This window comes from Phoca vitulina, unplaced genomic scaffold (assembly GCF_004348235.1).
Source record: "Phoca vitulina isolate PV1807 unplaced genomic scaffold, GSC_HSeal_1.0 scaffold24, whole genome shotgun sequence".
NCBI classification, from domain to species: domain Eukaryota; kingdom Metazoa; phylum Chordata; class Mammalia; order Carnivora; family Phocidae; genus Phoca; species Phoca vitulina.
The window spans coordinates 23,379,898-23,400,498 of record NW_022589727.1 but is presented as its reverse complement, the minus strand read 5'-3'; the positions used below and the strand labels follow the sequence as shown (position 1 = coordinate 23,400,498).

The window sequence follows — 20,601 nt, the reverse complement described above, 5'->3', positions numbered from 1 at the left end:
TGATTTACAATAGATTTTATGGATTATCTAATCTGAATTCCTATCTAGTACAAATTCCTATGCATATATACACCATATCTTATTTTAGTCCACAGTTACCAACTTGGGAAAATTCAGAATAGAGTTAAAAAAAAAAACAACCCCACAAAAATATCAATTTAAAAATTAGTCGTAACACATTTGAATTTCTGAACATAAATCTACTGTGTCTATCAGCTTGTTAGATCAATAATTATATGAAGATATTAAAACCTGCATTACACATTTAAGAACAATATTAAAGATCCAAATTAAAAAAAAAATCCAAATTAGTTTGTATACTTACAATGTAATATAACTTTGAGCTCAACCAGGAGTTTCTTTGACCCTCCGTGACTTGTTCCTGGAAGCTTTTGCATTGCTTCTCCTTTTTTATTCAGTATTTCAATTCTTAATGCACCTATCAGTCCAAAATTTAAAATAAGAATGTCTTAGTTACACCCAAAAACAGGGATGAGCCTGCTAGGTCTTAACATTGCATTTTAATTTGTCACAGTCTTTTACATATTAAATACGTGAAGCACACGAAAAGCATTTTTCAGTATTAAGGGGAAAAAAACAACAACATACCAATGGGGGTTCCAGCAGGCCTAATCTCATTTGGCAATAATTCATCTCCTTCAGGCCAAGTTACTGACAATCTATCAGGGAGCCTATTACGAAACCAGCATATTAATGTTTCATGAACTATATTAATTATGGTCTTAATTAGATAAACAGAAGTCACTGGAAACTTTAATACTTATTTCTGATATATTTTGAAAAGTTAAAGCTAAAATTCTATATGATTAATAATCTAAAAATTTTTTCCTTCCTAACCATTACTGTGGCTAATGAAACAGTAATACAAAATCTCTTGGTATTAAGAGCCAGGAATTGTCCATTTTTTTGTGGTTTTTCAGCTCTTTTATGATACAAGTTACCTTTGGAAGAGAAGATAAACTTTTTTTTTTTTAAAGATTTTATTTATTTATTTGAGAGAGAGAGAGAACACATGAGAGGGGATAGGGTCAGAGGACGAAGCAGACTCCCTGCCGAGCAGGGAGCCCGATGCGGGACTCGATCCAGGGACTCCAGGATCATGACCTGAGCCGAAGGCAGTCGCTTAACCAACTGAGCCACCCAGGCGCCCCGAGAAGATAAACTTTTAATAGAAGAATTATTAGATTCACTAAGAATAAAAATGACTGCATCATTAGCTATACAAGAAGTACAAACGGGGCGCCTGAGCGTCTGCCTTCAGCTCAGGTCATGATCCCAGGGTCCTGGGATCGAGTCCTGCATCAGGCTCCTTGCTCAGCAGGGAGTCTGCTTCTCCCTCTGCCTGCAGCTCCCCCTGCTTGTGCTCTCCCTCTCCCTCCCTCCCTGTCAAATAAATAAAACCTTAAAAAAATAAAAAATAAAACAAGAGCTACAAAGAGTTTTGTTTTTCTACTTTCTTTTATTTCTCTTGTACTAATCTTTACCTCTCAACAGTTACTACAATTTTCTTCTAGTTGTAGGTCAAACCAAGTTGTTTTCTACCATACCAGATTCATAGTGCCTGTAGTAACAGTAATACTTTAGATATAGAAAAAGGAGGAAATTTTATATAAAACAAATACAGGATTCTGTTTTTACAACCAGAGCTCTCATTTTTTTAACAGCAAGAAGTTCATCACAATATATAAATCTAAGATTACAAATGTCCTATTATGTGTTCATAACAACATGCTCAAGAGTAGTTAAAAGCACCACAATTCATTTTTTAGTTTATTATTCTTATCCCGCATTTTGAAATGTGAATTACCTTGCCATTTCATCTTCTACATATTTTTTCACAGCTTTCTCAGCAACTGTCCTATCAAGCTTTGCAATTGGCACAGTTTTTATTTCATCATACAGCGCCTGAGGTTCCTGAATAAAAAATTTATATCAACATTTCAAAAAAAACTATTCAAATTCAGCTGCATGAAAACTTGTTTCTTTGGAAGAAACATGTTTTACCCTAACTCAGTATATAAAACATAATAGCTATTCTTACATTATACCACAGTGTTTATTTCTATTTTTCATGTAACCTCCTTAGGCATAATTAAATATCATTCAAATATTAACAAGAACATGGTAGAAGGACAAAGCCCACTTTAATTTTGGAGTTATTCATTCTTGAGAAAGAATTCTGGCTCCCAATTTTTACTCCAATGTGGACGAAACGTTTTACAAATTTACAAATGCTTGACAAAATTACTTTGACACGAGAAATAACATACACGTTTGTTAAATATTGGGCATACAGATATTAAGCTCTACAGATTATTTAAAAGACCAAATAAGAAACATAAAAATTCATGCTAACAATACTTTATCCAACAGATAAAAACAAATGCTAGCAAAATATAAAATACTGTACCTTTATTTCAGCACTAAACAAAAGTAAGCAGTACCAAGAGACTTTCAATAAAAATTTTTTATTACTTGCTATCTTACCATTGCAATCTGAACCTCTCCTCCTGTGGCATATACTTCTCCATCATGATCACCATAAAGAAAAAATTTTACTATGCTTCCATAAAAGAGAGGGAGTGTCTTGATTGTCTTGACCTAATATTTAGTTTTTAGAAAAAAGGCTTTTAGTATTTACTAAAACAGAATTAATATTAATAACTATTTCAAAGAACTATTTCACCCAAGGGAAAAACTCAGTATCTATCAGAAAAATTACTGAAAAAAGCATTCTAATAAAGTTATATTTATTTATATTTACTTATATAAGTTTTCCACTTACTCTTAACAAATCTTTGTAAAGACACAGTGGCTTCTTCATACAAAAATGTCATAGCTACGCATGTTGTCTAAAGGTCCATAAATCCTTCAAAATCAATTATGAAAGCCAACATACCTCAAACCCTTTTCTCCCCATAAAATCTTGCTTTCAGACTACTGAACAGTAATTACAAACTCTTACAAGTTATTTCTTTCAAATTAATTGGCTTAAAGCTTGCCTATGGTATTTCCCTTACTTGGCTTTAAAAATCTAAGGATAATTTTCATTAGTCCAATTCAGAAACTCCCGGCAAGGACTACCAGAGTTTAAACACAATCTACATTTTCAGCTCGTTTCTAAACTACTTCCTTCCACACACAACAGATGGCAGGACAATCCAACTTTACTACTGGCTGTCTCACTGCACTTACCTGTATCGTCTGTGCTCAGATTACGGTCTCTGAGAAAGCACCTTACTCAACAACCATACAGAATTTGACAAAAGTGATCACTTCCTCTTCCTTGTAACTCTTCGCTTGACTTCAGGGATACCATATTCTCCTAGTTTCCTTGTATCTCATCAGCTTATCCCTTTTATTTTCCTTTGCTAGCTCATCCTTTTCATTCTAACCCCTCTGTATGTTGGAAAAGCCAGGCTCTAGCTACACACACTACCTCTCTAGTGATCACATCCAATTCCAAAGCTTTAAATATACAATGATGACTTGAATTTACAGAGTAAATGGATGCCCTTCGACCTTTGTAATATCTGTACAAACACCCAAGCCTCTACCTCTTTCAAGGTCCGTACAAATGCCACTTCTTGCCCAAAGAATTTCATGATTTGCTCTTCTCCCAGGCCCATCCAAAGTCAGAAAATCCTCTCTTCTCCTTCCAAACTGCCAGTTTCCTCTCTTTCCACGGCATTTATTCCCTTCTCATTTACTATTACTTATGTGTAGGTTATGTCTGATTTTAGACTATAATACCCCTAAGAACAAAAGACCTCTCCTAGATCTCTTCATTCTCCATAATACAGTCAACAAGCAGATTTACAAGCAGCACGTACTTAATAAAAATTTAGTAAAAAACTCATTACTTCATATTACATAAAAAAACTAAGAATCTGCATTTGAGTAAAGTTTAGTGTAAGAAAAAAATAAAAACCTTGCTGAGACTTTGGAGGAACAAACAGGTTTTTAAAAATTGCCATGTTAAATTATGTAATTAAAATCAGTTTGACCTTTTCATTCTTTCCTGGCTCCTGAGGAGCCAAATACATGCATTATTTTGTTGTTAAATTCTAATACATCTAATTTAGTTTCAAATTCTATTAAAAACTGAATCTAGAAATAAGTTAAACCTACCAGCTGTCCTGCTTTGTATATTTTTCCATCCCATTCTATTGCTGAGTATGTCGCCCAGGGGCCCTGCTTTTTAGAAGGAAGATCAGGACGTGTAATTACTCCTTTAAAAGATGTAAATTTTATTTGTTTGTCATACTTTTCATGACAGTCCTTCAGCCATAAAGCAAATTCTCTGTCAATTTTCATTCGCTGCTCCTGTAAAAAAAAAAAAATTAAATTCTTTAATGTTCTATGAAATATAGCTACTAGTAAACAAATATAACCAGAGACACTGTCATTCCTTCCTTTTTTCCTTCCACATACCCCACCCTCAGAAAACCTAATAAAAAATTAAAACATGTTCCTGGAGCTTTTTCCCATATAATTTTAGATTTCTTTTTTTTTTAAGATTTTATTTATTTATTTGACAGAGAGAGAGACAGCGAGAGAGGGAACACAAGCAGGGGGAGTGGGAGAGGGAGAAGCAGGCTTCCCATGAGCAGGGAGCCTGATGTGGGGCTCGATCCCAGGACCCTGGGATCATGACCTGAGCCGAAGGCAGACGCTTAACGACTGAGCCACCCAGGCGCCCTTATAATTTTAGGTTTCTAACAGAAGCATTGCTAAGAAAGAAAATCTTTGCTATCATCTTTGGAACCAAGGTCTCAATGGTTACTACGAGTAACAAAGCTTTCCTTCCCTTGTATAAATCCTAGAGTACACCAAAAATGATGAACACTGGCTGCCTACGAGAAAGAGAACTAGCTGGTTATGGGAAAGGGGTAAGCAGAAGGCTCCTCGCTGTGAACCATACACATTCTCATCAAGGTGATAAAAATCTCTCCATTTATCAAGCACAGATATACATATATATAATAAATATATATACAGTATATCTACAGTATGTAAATATCATTGGGGGGAATGACTAGAGGGAAAAAAGTCTAAAAAGCTCCTTTGAGGATGATAATGAAAAAGAAGTTGAGAGGGGCGCCTGGGTGGCTCAGTCGTTAAATGTCTGCCTTTGGCTCAGGTCATGATCCCACAGTCCTGGGATCGAGTCCCACATCGGGTTCCCTGCTCCACGGGAAGCCTGCTTCTCCCTCTCCCACTCCCCCTGCTTGTGTTCCCTCTCTCGCGGTGTCTCTCTCTGTCAAACAAATAAATAAAATCTTAAAAAAAAAGAAAGAAAGAAAGAAAGAAAGAAAGAAAGAAAGAAGGAAGTTGAGAAACACTGCTTTACAAAACACATTTCACATTTTTCCTTTTAGTTACGTATTATATATACGTATTACCTATTCAAGAAAGTTAAGACATGAAATAAAAACTAAGTGTTTTCTACTAAAACATAAGAAAATGTGTCACTGCTTATTGTTCTTTGTCCTGTTGGGAGATACACAGAGAGATTTATACTCAAGCATAAGCTGTTTAATGCCTGTCTTTAAGAGAATTAGTAAGGAAGAAAATCTCCACACTACATGCTTTCATGGAAGATAATGCATAAAGTTAAATAAATTCATTTTTTCCTATATACCTTACTCCATTAATACACCATTTCCAAATGAAAATGGGACAAAATTAAAAATGATTTCACCTTAAATTTTTCTAACTTGCAATTGGAAAATCAGTATCTTTATCATTAAAAAAATTAAGCCTACCAAATTTTTATACTGCACTTCAACATATAGCCCTTGTAGTATATAATATTATTCTCATATGCTCTCATCAAATCAACATGCTTCTGTAGCTTCTACTCACTGTCAAGGTCTTGATATTAAGATCTAAACAAGTCTGTAAATTTTATTCAAACATAGTCTAATCGTTTTGAAATTTTTGAGTAATGTCAACACATAAATGCTCATGAAGAAAATTTATATATATTCTTTTGATTTAATAAAAAGCATGTAAATTATCAGTACAAATTCATATTTGTGACTTTCATCATACTTAAAATAGAACATATGCAAATATTCAAGATTGATATTTAAAATCATACCTGTCCATTTAAAATCCTTGTAAAAAGGGTGTTCTTATCTTTCAATTTTAGCTCAAGATCCATAAAAGTCAGTTTATTTGTGCTGACCTGGAATTTGTCATTAGTGAATAATGCACCAGATATTCTATTGTAACATTCAATTGGTGCAAGCCCTCTCTTCTTTGGAGGAGTACACCAGTCAAAGCTTGAACAGAACAAAATATTAATACTATAATTAGTAAAAAATTCGATTTACGAAACAATGTAATTTCAGCAAAAATCAAAACTCACTCTTCAACAGATGTATATGGTATTAGCCGTCCATTCCAAAAACATTCAAAAATAGGCCTTTTCCCTCTTGCTGCTTTCTCAAGTATGAAACAATCATCATCATCATCTTCATCTTTTAATTCTAAAGCAAAGGCATGAGTGGAGCAAATTGTTTATTGCTATAAAATTTATGCAATTTTTACCACTGAGTAACCAACTTCTTTAAGTGAAATATTAAAGTTGCTTCAGAGAAACTGTAACAAAAGCTCATAAGATATCTCACACTGCTTTCTATAAAACTTAGTGATAGCTTTACTCTTAGTTTGCCCTCAGACAAGGCAGATTTCCAAAGTGGTTCCACATTACCAATGGGTGTTACTGATTTACATCAATATATAGTTACTTATATACTTATCAATCTGTGTTAGGGGTACTACACTAGCTACTGAGCCTGCAATCTTTAAAATCTATTTATAGAGTAAGAGGGTCGCACATACAGAGATTATGCCCTATAGTAGAATCCCTCTTCCCTACAAATATAGAAGCTTGAATCCTGTACCTCAAATACAAGTTTCACAATTCTGTCAGAACCAATATGTTCACATAAAAATCACCTGGGAAATCTACAGTGTCTAGTAGCAACAACTTTGCCTAGTTTGAACAAATCAATCAATAATACTATATTTAATTTTATTTCAAATACTAACTTTTCAAAGATCAGATTCAGGTGACACACATTACAAAGCATCAAACACATAATTAGCACAATTGCCTATAACATTTTTATGCTTCTTACCAATACATTTTCATATACCCAAACAAATTAGGATCAAACACTATGATCCTGAAACATAACACCTTAGTTATTTTGGCATTGAGGCACCCACCCAAAATAAACCCTTCTTCTCCCGCAAAAAAACACAAAGAAGTTCCCTTCTATCAAACCAAATCACTTTGCTTTGAGAAAACTTATTTTAAGATATCATTTGAAGAACTTTATCTTTTTGTCTACACATAGAAAAATTACAAATGTCAAATTAAAAAGGGGTCAGCAAAATCATGGGAGGTACAGCCACTGAGTAATAACATGTATGAGCACTTACTGGACACTATTCTAAGCATTTGTACCAGTTTCTTATCTAACATTCACAACACCTCTACAAGGAAAGAGATTACCTCCCATTTCACAGAGAAATGGAGACAAGGATAGTTTGTCAAAGTTTACACAATAGAAAGTGGTAAAGATGGGATTTAAATTAGGAAATCTGGTTCCAGAACCCACAAGACTAAAAATATACTAAGGAAGTATTCTGAATGAAGAAGTTTAATATTGTTAATCTATGAATTCAATGCAATTTCAGTAATTCCACTAGGATTTTTTAAAGGGAATGTACAAAGTGATTCCAAAATTTATCCAGAAGAGCAAAAGATTAAGAATTTTCTCAAAAAAGAATAGTAAGTTTCCTACCCTACAGATATCAGTACATGGTATAAAGCTACAGGAGTATCATTACTCATGTATATAAACATAAAATATATCAATACCTTAAAGAATCCAGATCTATGTATTTATGGGAACTTAATATTATTATGAAAGTAATATTTCAAACCATTTAAAAAATAGTAACATTCAGTAGCTGATGCCAGGAAACCAAATACTCACATGCAAAATATTAAGTCAAAGCCCCACCTCACTGTACACACAAAAAAGGAGATTATAAATGCATTAAAGATTTAAACATAAAATGGTTAAAAAGTAAAACTATAGGATCTTTTTATAATCTGCAGTGTATGAAGGCTTTCCACAGCAAGACAAAAATCAGAAAGCATCAAGAAAAAACCAGTATGACTATATAAAGCTTAAAGCTTCTTGATAAATACCTACAAAAAGGGAAGACAATATGGGGAATGTTTAAGGATTAATATGCAGTACATAGCTAAAAGTTCAGTAAGAAATCCATGAGAAAAGAATATGTAATGTTCTTTAAAGCCAATGCTTTATTCATCTGGATGTAAATACACACAAAAATCAAGAATTATAAAAATTATAAATACCTAAGATATTCATAAAGAAAAAAGTTTTATTTTATCTAGCCTTAACAGCCCAACTAATAATAATGGTTAAACAATCCTAAATCACAACTTCACATTTTGTAGCTAAGATAACAGATTAACATACTTGATGGAAAGCATGGATCATCGGGGTAAGTTTCTCTATCATATAAGAAAGGGTGATATCGAATAATCCCTTCCACTACACCATCTCCTTCAACATGAGCCTTGAACTCAAAACTATCAGCTGCTGTGTTTATATACAACGTTTGCATGTCATCTTCTATTTCCCTTAGGTTGACAATCTTAGGTGCTTTCCCCTTCTCAAACATAGAAATCTAAAATAAAAATAAAACAAAAATAATTAAATTCTATGGTGAATTTACTTTTGTTCTCAACTATGATCCAACAACAGAATAGGCAAAACTTGTATTTATACAAGTAATCATATAGCTTAATTATAAATATGTTTATATATGGCTTAACCATTAAGTAGCATCTCAATAAGGAATATAATATACTACTAAAAATACAGAATGTAAGCAAAGAAAGAGCAAAGCAGAGCTGATGAACAGATAACTCAGGAGTACATTTAAGGTTTCGTGCTTAGAGGTAGGAAGTGGGACAATGATAATGTGAAATTCTTCCCAATGTGTGGGCAAGGATATTGAGAACCCAGTATTCAAATGTTCTGTGCTTCTAAACCTTACTTCATCATCATAAGACTTCTATGAACAAAGAGAAACATTTATATTCCTTTTTCTCCCTGCTTTGAGACATGATGTTAGCTCTGTAGAAGACAGGGGAAAAAGAGAAATCAAGTACTACAGTAAATAAAGGCTCAAAAACCACATACATTGAGCAATGGTCTCTTTACTTAAATATCTATTTGCCAAAGTACTGTGGAGAAACACAGGGAGAGAGAGGTTGTCTAATTACTGATTTTTCTTATCCAGAGTCACTTGGAACTGGAACAGATACCTCATAATCTGTATTATTCTAAGAAAGAATTTTATCTTACTTCAATATCAATGTTGTTGAAAGGTCCAACTTCTTTTGATGTACGTTTTTCATTTCCTTTTGGGCCATGAATATAGTAATGATAAATATGCCTAAAATACAGAAAAATACTTTATACTTTTAATTCAATTTAATTCATAAAATTACAGTTCATAAAATAATCTACAAAAAAAATTTTATAACTACTATTTGGTAGGTGCTAAGCATTATACTAAGCATTTTTTTGGGGGGGGGCATGCAGGGGTAAGAGGGGAGAGGGAGAGAGAATCTTAAGCAGGCATGGAGCCTGACGTGGGGCCTGATCTCATAACCCTGAGATCATGACCTGAGTGGAAATCAAGAGTCAGATGCTTAACCAACTGAGCCATCCAGGCGCCACTATACTAAGCATTCTTAAATACAGTATATCCCATTTAATGGTAAAAACAATCCTAAGATGAAGGTATTACTATACCTCATTTTATAGATACAGAAACTGGGATGTAAGGGGGTTATATACTTTAACTAAAGTTACAGAACTACAGTTTGAGAGGTGGACTACAATCCAGGCCTTTCCAACGTAAAAAGCCCACATAGTTTACACCTCCCAAAAGTATAGTTTATCAAAAAAGTGAAAACCAGAAGGCAAGAGACTATAATTCTACTTGTCAGGAATGTTCTAGAAAGGACTTAAATATCAGGGAGTATGTAGGATTTAAATTTATCTCCTCAATATGAGAATATCATTCCATAACTCTCATCCCTCCTCTCCTACAGCATCAAGACAATCTCATCCCCAAATTCCCAAAGCAAAACTAATATATCCCTTCAAAAATCACCAATTCAGAACTCTTACCACTTTAAAGTTTTAAAAGATATTTTGGTGAGACTATTCATGGCTAAAACATACATCTATCATTACTCTTCAAATAGGAATTTGCAATGTTCCTTTGTATGAATTTTAATTTTAAAAAATTATCCTAGCTACTCTTTAGAATAATGAGATAAAAGGAAATCACTGAAAATCTTCAGATCTTTCTTCATGCACCTCAAAAGTGTTATCATAATCAACAATAAGGTTACAATAATATATTCCGAAAGTGTTATAATTAGCTTAACAGATAGGTTTCAAAGAATGGTTAAAGTAATATGTTATTCTTTGTTAGAGCAAGATTATATTCTAATTATGTGCTATGTACACTGAGTTCCTTTGGTTAAAAGAAATAATTACAAAGTAGCTAATGAAATATGGACTTAGAGAATAAAAATTCCCAAGTCTATATTTAAAATTCTTGGGTTACAGTCAATAAACATCAATATTCTACAAGAGAAAAGGTACTTCTAAAATAAAATTATTTTCTGGGCACCTGGGTGGCTCAGTCGGTTAAACATCTGTCTTCAGCTCAGGTCATGATTCCAGGGTCCTGAGATCGAGTCCCACATCGGGCTCCTTGCTCAGTGGGGAGTCGGCTTCTCCCTCTACCCCTCCCCCTGCTCATGCTCTCTCTCTCACACATGCTCTCAAATAAATAAAATCTTAAAAATAAAAAAATTAAATTAAAATTTTAGTTTTTTAGAAAAAAATTTAAACTGTTAGTATATACTTATGTATAAAATAAAGAATCTCAAATTAAGTGCAATAGCCTTTTGGGTAAATGTGAAAAAAATACTTTTTAAAAAATGTGAATTTGGGGGGCACCTGGCTCAGTTGGTGGAGCATGCAAATCCTGATCCCAGGTTTTGAGTTGGAGCCCCATGTTGGGTGTAGAGATTATTTAAAAATAAAATCTTATGGGCGCCTGGGTGGCTCAGTCTGTTGGGTGGCTACCTTCCCCTCGGGTCATGATTTCAGGCTCCAGGGAACCCGCTTCGCCCTCTCCCTCTGTGCTCTCTCTCCCTCTCTCTCAAATAAATAAATAAAATCTTAATAAAATAAAATCTAATTTAAAAAAGTGAATTTCGTGCAGATGTACCCATTTTTGCAAGACTCAGTAATGTGGACTAATGCAAATTATTGAAGTGATCCAGTAAATGGTATTTACTATATAACTACGGAAAAAAACTAAGAACCATTAAATATTCTGATGATTTGTTCTAATGGAATATGTTATACTCTAAAAGTTTTCCTGGAATAAATACACAAAGATGTACTGAAAATATATTAATATGTCATATAGGCACATTTGCATATATTATTTTAATAGACTTCATGCACTCATTAACATTTACTGAGCATCTACTATTTTTTTTTTTTTAAAGATTTTATTTATTTATTTGACAGAGAGAGACACAGCGAGAGAGGGAACAGAAGCAGCGGGAGTTGAAGAGGGAGAAGCAGGCTTCCTGCTGAGCAGGGAGCCCGATGCGGGGCTCGATCCCAGGACCCCGGGACCATGACCTGAGCCAAAGGCAGACGCTTAACGACTGAGCCACCCAGGCGCCCCTGAGCATCTACTATTTAACAGGAAACACTAGGGATATAGCAGTGCAGGAAAAAAAGACATTCCAATGGAGGAAGGCAGAAAAAAAATGAAAATATATGGTATGCAAGATTATGACAGGTGCTATAGAGAAGAAGCACAAAAGGGGAATATGAAAGTGATGGTGTTGAATTTGATAAATTCTGAAGTTTATTTTAAATTTTATCATAGGTCTTAAAAGCCTGCCCCTCAAATAATGAGCAATACGCTACAGGTGATCAATAAATATTTACAGAATAGAGAACTGTTTTAACGTTAACCTTAGAGTACTGGTTACTGCACTTAAGGGAAGGAAATGAGACAGAAGCAAAGCACACAGCCAAGAGGTTTCAATGTAGCTCTAATATTTTCTGTCTTAAAAAGAATACATAGCAACATGTCCTGAATCAAGTAATTACTTACGCTAACTGTCTTGTCCAAAGAAGGAAATAATTTTTCAAATACTGTATGTGTTCTGGTTGTACTCCTGTGATAACCACAGCAGTAAAGCTATCTTTTTCCTTCTCCTCTAAGATAAGATGATGTAGAAATCTTTCATCATCATTTGTAATGTGAACAGAATCAGATGGCTAGGAGAGTGAATATAAATACAACAGATTAGATACACTTAATTGTAATATACAAATAACATTTACATTAACTTTTAATATGATTCGCTTAGTTTCATAAACAGGCTTCAAAAAACTTTTGAAGGAAAATAGCCCAAGACAAGTCAGATGAGTACGTACAATGCTGTGAGGACAGGACAGCTTTAATACAGATTGCTAAACGGGCACATATACAGGAGTACCCTACACCACAATGCTGATTAAATCAATTTTTGGATCATAAAAGAAAAGGTAAGAAAATATATATATATACTGAGTTTTAAAATGCTGAAAAAAACTAAAGACACTTACCCTAGGGTGGAATGAGTCCTTGTTTGGGATACCTACCACTTAACTTGGCCAGAACGAATAAACGCCCAGCCCTCCATGTTCAAGAAAAGTGGGATGTAGCCTGCACCCAGGTGGCTTAGCCCAAAGGCACTGTGTTTAAAAGGGAATAAAATAATCCTGGACCCTAGTCCACTTTCAGAGATTATCTATAGCTTGCTTAGAAGGGAAGTGGGGAGGGGAAAGAGTAAAGAGTGTTTGAGGATAAGAATTACAAACATCTCGATTTTTATTCTAAGTCTTTATGTGTTAAAATTACATGCATATATATACTATGTATGTTGCCATATACATAAAAGCTTTTAAGGATACACACCAAACTATTACATCTAGGAAACTGGTTGATTTTTTAAAATAAGCATACATTACCACTTCTTAAAAATAAAAACAAACCCTCCAAAACCATTCCAATGCATCCCTATACACTAATATTACAGCTACAAGTAATATTTTATACACTTTGGGAGCTTGTGGATTAGTTTACTAGTGATGCAGGTTCATTACCAAATATTTATCGAGCACCTTCTAAGTTATACGACTCAACATGGGTACAAGGGAAGATAGAGTTAAATAAGACCAGTGCCTTCCCTCCCTACAAATTCTGATAGATGAGAAACAAATGATTACAAAACAATGTGCCATTATAAAGAGATGAACCAAGAGCTACAGAGTTAAAAAGAGGGTGACATTTACCTAGCACATGACTAGAACATTCCAGCCCAATGAGAACATGAAGGATTTGAGAGTATAAGGCAAACAAGGTAGTTTAAAGTATATGATAAATACATCATGAAAGAAGAATCTGCTGAATCAAGCAGTGAAAATGGATGGAAGAAAGGGCAGATGAAAAACTATGTTAAAAGAACTGAATGGTGAATGATTAACAAGGATTACGATTACTAACTACTTGGCCAGGGGACGCTGTTAATTGCAAAGAGTAGTTGGGGGAAAAGTGGGAAAGAGGAAAGAACAGAAAAGGTTTGTAGATATATTTTATTTTGGATGCACCAAAAGTGAGATACTCATGGAACATCTGGGGAAAGGCATCTAACTGAAATGGGAAATGAGTGTGCCAGATACGATCAGCTGGTATTCAGCACCCCATCCCACCTTTTATTGTCCCTTCCTGGACCGCAAGGAATGGAAAGCCAAAAGTCTACTTTTCAGACTCCCTTACATTTTAGGTGGTGGATGCAAATTAGGTTTCACCAATTAGATGTAGTAGCCAAAAATTTAGAAGGGGAAAATAAGACGAAGGCCATTTCCTGAGATTTCTTGAACGTTTTCTGTTATGCAAGGTACTGAACGACTGGATACCCAGGTTCCGGCTTCAAGTGTTAGCACTGATACAGCACCGGTTATAGCCAAAAGGTCTGTGTTTTGGTGTTGGAGGAACTGCGCCAGCAAGACTTTTCCAACTCCTGGATCACAGATAAGGCAGGTTTCTAAATTCCTGATCCAGTGGTGGTCCTCCAACTTCATGATTATAGCAGATGTTGCAGCATCCCTTGAAGACCAATTCAGAGTGTCCCAGAGTATCCTTCTAGGAGGCTGAGCAAAGAGTTCATCATCTAATTCCCTTTATTAAATCCTTTTCTGTTTGAAGTGTCTAGAATGATTTGTTTCCTCAGTGGAGTCCAGCCTGATTCAGTGTCTCAATCTTAAAAGTCTTGACAAGAAATACAAATTTGAGAACTGTTGGTGTTAAGTGGCATATATATTGCCCCCTAGAAAAAGCAAGACTCCTGGTGGTAAATCAAGAGCCACCAACTCTATACACAAGACTGTGTATAAGAGTTGGAGAAACCAAAAAGTAGGCTGGAAAAGACTGGTCAGAGAAAAAAAAAAAAAAGGACCAGGGACCTATTAGTATCCATGAGATGCTTGTTGGCACAAATTAAGCACAAATCACAGGAAAAAATGGCAGAAATGATGACCCAAGAGATAATATAGTTCTATCCAAGTTTTATCATACCTATACAGTTTTGAGAAACACTTAAATTCTCAATTCCTATTTTTCACCTGTTTTGACATGGCAAATATTTCCACAAATACACCATATAGGGCTTTGGGATGGTAACATAAGATGAAAAAGATGGAATACTATTATGTAAATATAATAAGATGTGTAAACTGTGTAATAAATGCAACAAATTTAAAAAGGGAAAAAGTGAGATGAGCAAAATGAAGAAATTTCCTGGACAAAAGAGAATGTGACGTTATATAGAAGAAAGTGGCTTATAAATACAAAAAAAATATTCAGCCCATTTAATAAAGAAAAGGTATTATTTTCACCTGTCAAATTGCCAGCATTTTGCTGCCTTCCCCTCCACTCCACTTTTTAAAAATAAGGAAGTTATCAGATAGGCACTTCCATATACTGCTTTGGGGACTGTATTTGACTTGGGTTTAACCTTTTAGAAAAGCAATTTGTATTCCACACCGTGAACATTTAAAAAGTTCAAATTCATTGTCACACTTTTAAAATTCTATAATCTGTACGAAGAAAAAACTAATTTGGGCAAAATGTTATGCAAAGACTCATGGCAGTGTCTTTATTTATAATTATAATAAAATCCTTTAAGTTAAATGCTCAACAGAATAGTTAAATTACAATACAAATTGCCATAAACCTATTAAAAGTGCACGTGTACAAAAATATTTTATGAAATGGAGAAATACCCAAAATGTTAAAAAATGTGGCTCAAAAGTGTAAATATATTTTTAAAAAGTAAGTATATGAAGGAGATTAAGAGTACACTTCCCCCACCCCCAACTCAAGATGCCAATAAGGAGGTTTTATTTTAACTTCAGTATTACAGTATTACATTAGTTTCAGGTAAGTGTACACTTATCTAGATGAGTACTGAGTAATATATGGAATTGTTGAATCACTATATTGTACACCTGAAACTAATATATAATACTGTATGTTAACAACACTGGAATTAAAATAAAAAACAAAAAACAAAACCCTGAAAGCATATAATAAAAAAGTTAGACTAGAAATTCAACTAGAAATTTCTTCCCAGAATTTGAGACTTTTATTTAAGTTTCCTATACATTTTTTACAACTTACTTCAGAATCAGAAAAGAATTTAAGAAGCTCAAAATTACTTTAAAAATTTTAGGGGTGCCTGGCTGGCTCAGTGGGTACAGCACATGACTCTTAATCTCAGTGTTGTGAGTTCAAGCCCTATACTGGGCATGGAGCCTACTTAAAAATAATAATTTTTAAAAAACATTTAAAAAATTCTAAAATGTTTCAAGTGGAGAAAAGTTGAATAATACAATAAATACTATATACTCACCACCACGATGCAAATTTGCTAACATTCTGCTCACTAAAATTAGAATCTGAATGTAAATTTCTAACAGAAATAAATCACTCATTTATTTCTCTAGAGCTCTGATTTCCTAAAAGCTTATTATCTAACTTGAAATTGTTAGACCAAAAAAGGTTTAAAAATTCAATCTCAGTGTAAGGAAAAAAGTTTACTATTTTATGAGCAACTTCCAGGAAGCTAGCTTTATGAGACAAGTTGTTGCCTGAAGACTTCCAGCCTGAAAAAGCATGTAAATAGTCACTTTTTGCTATTCACATGACAAAAGGAAAAAGATGAAAATTAATACAATTTGAAAATGCCATACCTTCAACTTTTAAAGCAATAGTGTAAGTATCTTGGATAGAAATTGAAAAAAAAATTTTTGTCTCTATCATATGTCCAACAGTAACAACTTTATAATTAATGAGTTAAAATGTATCATACCTTTCTGTTTCTAATATATCCACTATATATTGCCTCTTTATTTTTCTCCTTCTTCTCAAAATCTTCTTTAGAAAGCACAAGTTCATGAACATCTTGGGAATCTGCAGGTTTGCTTATCATCTGTTAAATATTAAAAAGAGTACTTAAAAAATTCCTAAAAGTTAAACTGGTTAACACATTTAGACAGAATCAACCTCAAAATATTTTTAATCAACTTTTATTTATAAGAAACCTTTTTACTTACTCTGGCTGATTGTCCAACAAAGAAAACAGCCTGCTTGCCCCCAACACCAAAATAGGAAATATCACTATTTAAACTGCGTGGCACTGGTACTGGACGAACATATCCTGAATGATCACTAAAATAAAACATTAATGCAGTGATTTTAAACAGGCTACTTAAGTACCAAGAGAAATTGCTATAGAACTTTTATTAAGTGTTAATAAAATGATCCCCAAGCTAGACAACACCCCTAATTCAAGGTAAAGGAATCAGAGCCCAAAGTCAAGATAGCATCTAATCCAGCAGTTCTCAAAATATATTCCCCAGACCTGCTGTTATCAGCATCACCAAAAAACTCAAGAAACGCACATTCTTGGGTCCACCCTACTAAATCATAAACTCTCTCAGCAAACAAGACTAAATAAATGCCCGTATCCTTATCTATCCTACTACCCCTACATCTGTCCCTTCAAAATTGTTTACTGCTTCAAAACTTATAAAACATTGCTCACTATGACTTACACAATAAGAAGATTCTCTGAAGAATACAGGAATTATAGCAAAGACATTCTTACTTCCATGTATCATGACAAAAGAACCTCTTATGGAACCATTAACAACACTCTGGAGAGTAGGCATCCCTGGTCTCTCAAAACATAGGCTAGGTGTCCAGGGACACCATTTCCCAATATCAGATATAAACAGAATTGGGGATGAGGCCAGAGCCCCTATTACACTCAATGGAAAAGGTAAACACTAGATGTGGCATAGCTGGAAAGAATTAGAAAACACAAAGATACATTCAATGAACTTTCCCATAAGAAATAAAAAAAGAAAAGGAACAGAAAATATCAAAGTGGGTATAAAAGACATGAGGGACTAAAAGAAAACATCTCACACAAGTGTAGTACTGGAAAGAGAGGAGAAAATGGAAAAAGCTACAAATACTGGTTGACAGAAGCTGGGGAGTGCAAGAAATAGGGAGAGGTTGTAAAAGAACGCAAACTCAGCTAGAAGATGAGTAAGGTCTGAAGATCTAGTCACTAACACTCTACTGTATAACTGAAATCTGCTAAGAGAATAAAACTTAAAAAATGCTCTCACCAAAAACAAACAACAAAAAAGGTAAATATGTAAGGTAATGAATGTGTCAATTAACTAGAGGGAAGGAATCCTGTTTAAAGGAAAACCAGAATACAGTTTGATATTTAATATATATCAATGTAAAATGTACAAGAACAAAAGATCAAGACAGTAAATGGCATGGATATTATTGCTGTGATGTAATAATATTGTATGTGAAGTGAATAATATTACTTGGGATAGACTATGACAAATTAAAGTTATATATTTTGAATCCTAAAATTATCAGTAGAACAAGAGTAACAACTAATAATCCAACAAAGGAAAGAAATAAAATAGAATTACACACACAAAAAATACTCAATTTGAAATAAGAGAAAAAAAAACAGGAACAAGCATAGCAATAATTGCAGTGAATATAACTGGTCTAAATACCCCAATTAAAAGGCAGAGATTGTGAAATTTTAAGACATAACTATATGCTGCCTAATATAAAGTGACAATAGGTTAAAAAGTTAGAAAAAGAGTTAGCATCTTAACACTAATGTAAAGAAAGCTGGAGTAGCTATATTAACATCAAACAAAGTAGATAAAAGATTATCACCAAGATATGAAGAATAAAACAAATACATGGGTAAATTAAATAGACCACACTTCTCCTCTTGAGTTTTTAAAATTAGACTGCTGAAATCAAAATAACACTATTTGATATGGTTCTCAATGTATACAGAGGTAATACTTAAGAAAACTAAATTATAGGGCACCTGGGTGGCTCAGTTGGTTAAGCATCTGCCTTTGGCTCAGGTCATGATCCCAGGGTCCTGGGATCAAGCCCCGTATCAGGTTTCTTGCTCAGCCAGGAGTCTGCTTCTCCCTCTCCCTCTGCCCTGTCTGCCCACTCTCCCCGCCCCAACCTCCCTCATGCTCTCTAATAAATGAAAAAAATCTTAAAAAAAAAAACCAAAACTGAATTATAAAGGGGAGAGAGTTAAGGAACTGACATAATTTGGTAATATTTCATTTTCAATTCACTTTAAGTGGTAAAATATCTTCACTAGTAGAATATAATGTTTTGTCTACATACAGAATTCCCTAGAGTGATTGCTAAAAAAAAAAAAAATATATATATATATATATATATATATATACTCAAAATCACCTTATAAAGAAAATAGTAAAATATGGAATAGTAAAATATGTTCAAGTAATCCATACAAAGGTCAGAAAAGAAAAATGAAAAATAAAGGGAACAAACAGAAGTTATAACATGACACACTTAAGTCCCAATATATCAATAATTACAGTAAACATAATGCAAATACACTAAATAAAACTGGGAGAGTGACCCATAAAAAAAGTGACTCAACTATATATTGTTTACAAGAAACTCATTTCAAATATAATGATACAAGTAGGTTAAAAGAAAATGGATGAGGGGCGCCTGGGTGGCTCAGTCATTGAGCTTCTGCCTTCAGGTTGGGTCGTGATCCCAGAGTCCTGGGATCGAACCCTGCATCCGGCTCCCTGCTCCACAGGAAGCCTGCTTCTCCCTCTCCCACTCCCCCTGCTTAAAAAAAAAAAAAAAAGGATGAGAAAAGACATACCAGGCAAACATGAATGAAAAGAATAGCTGACGAATATCACAGAAAATACACTTCAGAGCAAGAAAATTACCAGGGACAGAAGAGTATTATTACATAATGATAAAAGGATGCACTTACCAAGAATGCATAAAAATTCTGTGTATACACAAAATAACACAAGTTCAAAATATACAAAGCAAAAATTCAGAGAACTGAAAAAAGAAATAAACAAACCTGCAAATAAGTGGGGAACTTCAATATCCCTATCTTAGTCACCATCACACAGAAAACCAGCAAGGATATAAAAGAACTAAATAATATCATCAACCAATGGAATCAAACTGACATTTACAGAACACTCCTCCCAACAACAGCAGAATACACATTCTTTTCAAGAACACATAAAAATTCCCCAAAACAGATCATATTCTGGAGCACAAAACAAATCTTGACAAATTTAAAAGAGTATATATAGAGTATGTTCTCTGACAATAAAACCAAACTAGACATCGATATAAAGACAAGAGGAAAATATGTTAAGAACACTTGGAAACTGAATAACACATTCCTAAAACAATCTATGGATCAAAGAACAAGTTGCAAAGGAAATAAAAAATACACCAAACTGTAGGAATATGAATATATAGCATTATCAAAACTTGGGACGTAGTGAAAGTAGTTCTTAAAAGAGTATTTATAGGGGCGCCTGGGTGGCTCAGTTGGTTAAGTGTCTAACTCTTGATTTGGGCTCCAGTCATATCTAAGGGTTGTGAAATTGAGCCCTGCGTCAGGCTCCACAAGTGGGCATGGAGCTTGCTTAAGATTCTCTCTCTTTCCCTCCCTCTCCCTCTGCCCCTCCCCTACCTCCCTCTCCAAAAAAATAATAAGAGAGAGAGAAAAAGAAAATTTATAGCACAAAATATTCATTATTGATCTGAGACTCGTCTAAGATTCTACACCTCAAGATGCTACCAAAAAAAAAAAAAGCAAAATAAATCTAAAGCAAGAACATAAAGAGCATGAAATCAAAGAATTTGAAAACAGAAAAAGAATTTGAAACCAGAAAAAAAAAATTTATCAAAGCAAACATTGTTTCTTTG

The 20,601-nt window shown here is 34.0% G+C and overlaps 1 protein-coding gene across 4 annotated transcripts in view; it reads right to left on the bottom strand.

Moving 5' to 3' along the window:
- SMCHD1 (structural maintenance of chromosomes flexible hinge domain containing 1) overlaps window positions 1–20,601 on the bottom strand; it is a 145,009-nt gene that overhangs the window by 92,514 nt on the left and 31,894 nt on the right. For 3 of the 4 annotated variants that reach the window (XM_032421494.1, XM_032421492.1, XM_032421495.1), the window contains exons 6-17: window positions 16,857–16,971; window positions 16,613–16,732; window positions 12,310–12,476; window positions 9,450–9,540; window positions 8,556–8,766; window positions 6,398–6,518; window positions 6,128–6,311; window positions 4,153–4,347; window positions 2,509–2,622; window positions 1,829–1,935; window positions 610–692; window positions 326–439 (exon numbers count right to left, since the gene is read on the bottom strand). In XM_032421494.1, the coding sequence (XP_032277385.1) occupies window positions 326–439; window positions 610–692; window positions 1,829–1,935; window positions 2,509–2,622; window positions 4,153–4,347; window positions 6,128–6,311; window positions 6,398–6,518; window positions 8,556–8,766; window positions 9,450–9,540; window positions 12,310–12,476; window positions 16,613–16,732; window positions 16,857–16,971 (1,622 nt within the window). Of the gene's footprint in view, window positions 1–325; window positions 440–609; window positions 693–1,828; window positions 1,936–2,508; window positions 2,623–4,152; window positions 4,348–6,127; window positions 6,312–6,397; window positions 6,519–8,555; window positions 8,767–9,449; window positions 9,541–12,309; window positions 12,477–16,612; window positions 16,733–16,856; window positions 16,972–20,601 lie in introns of those variants that run through there. The other variant, XM_032421496.1, reaches the window with a different exon arrangement.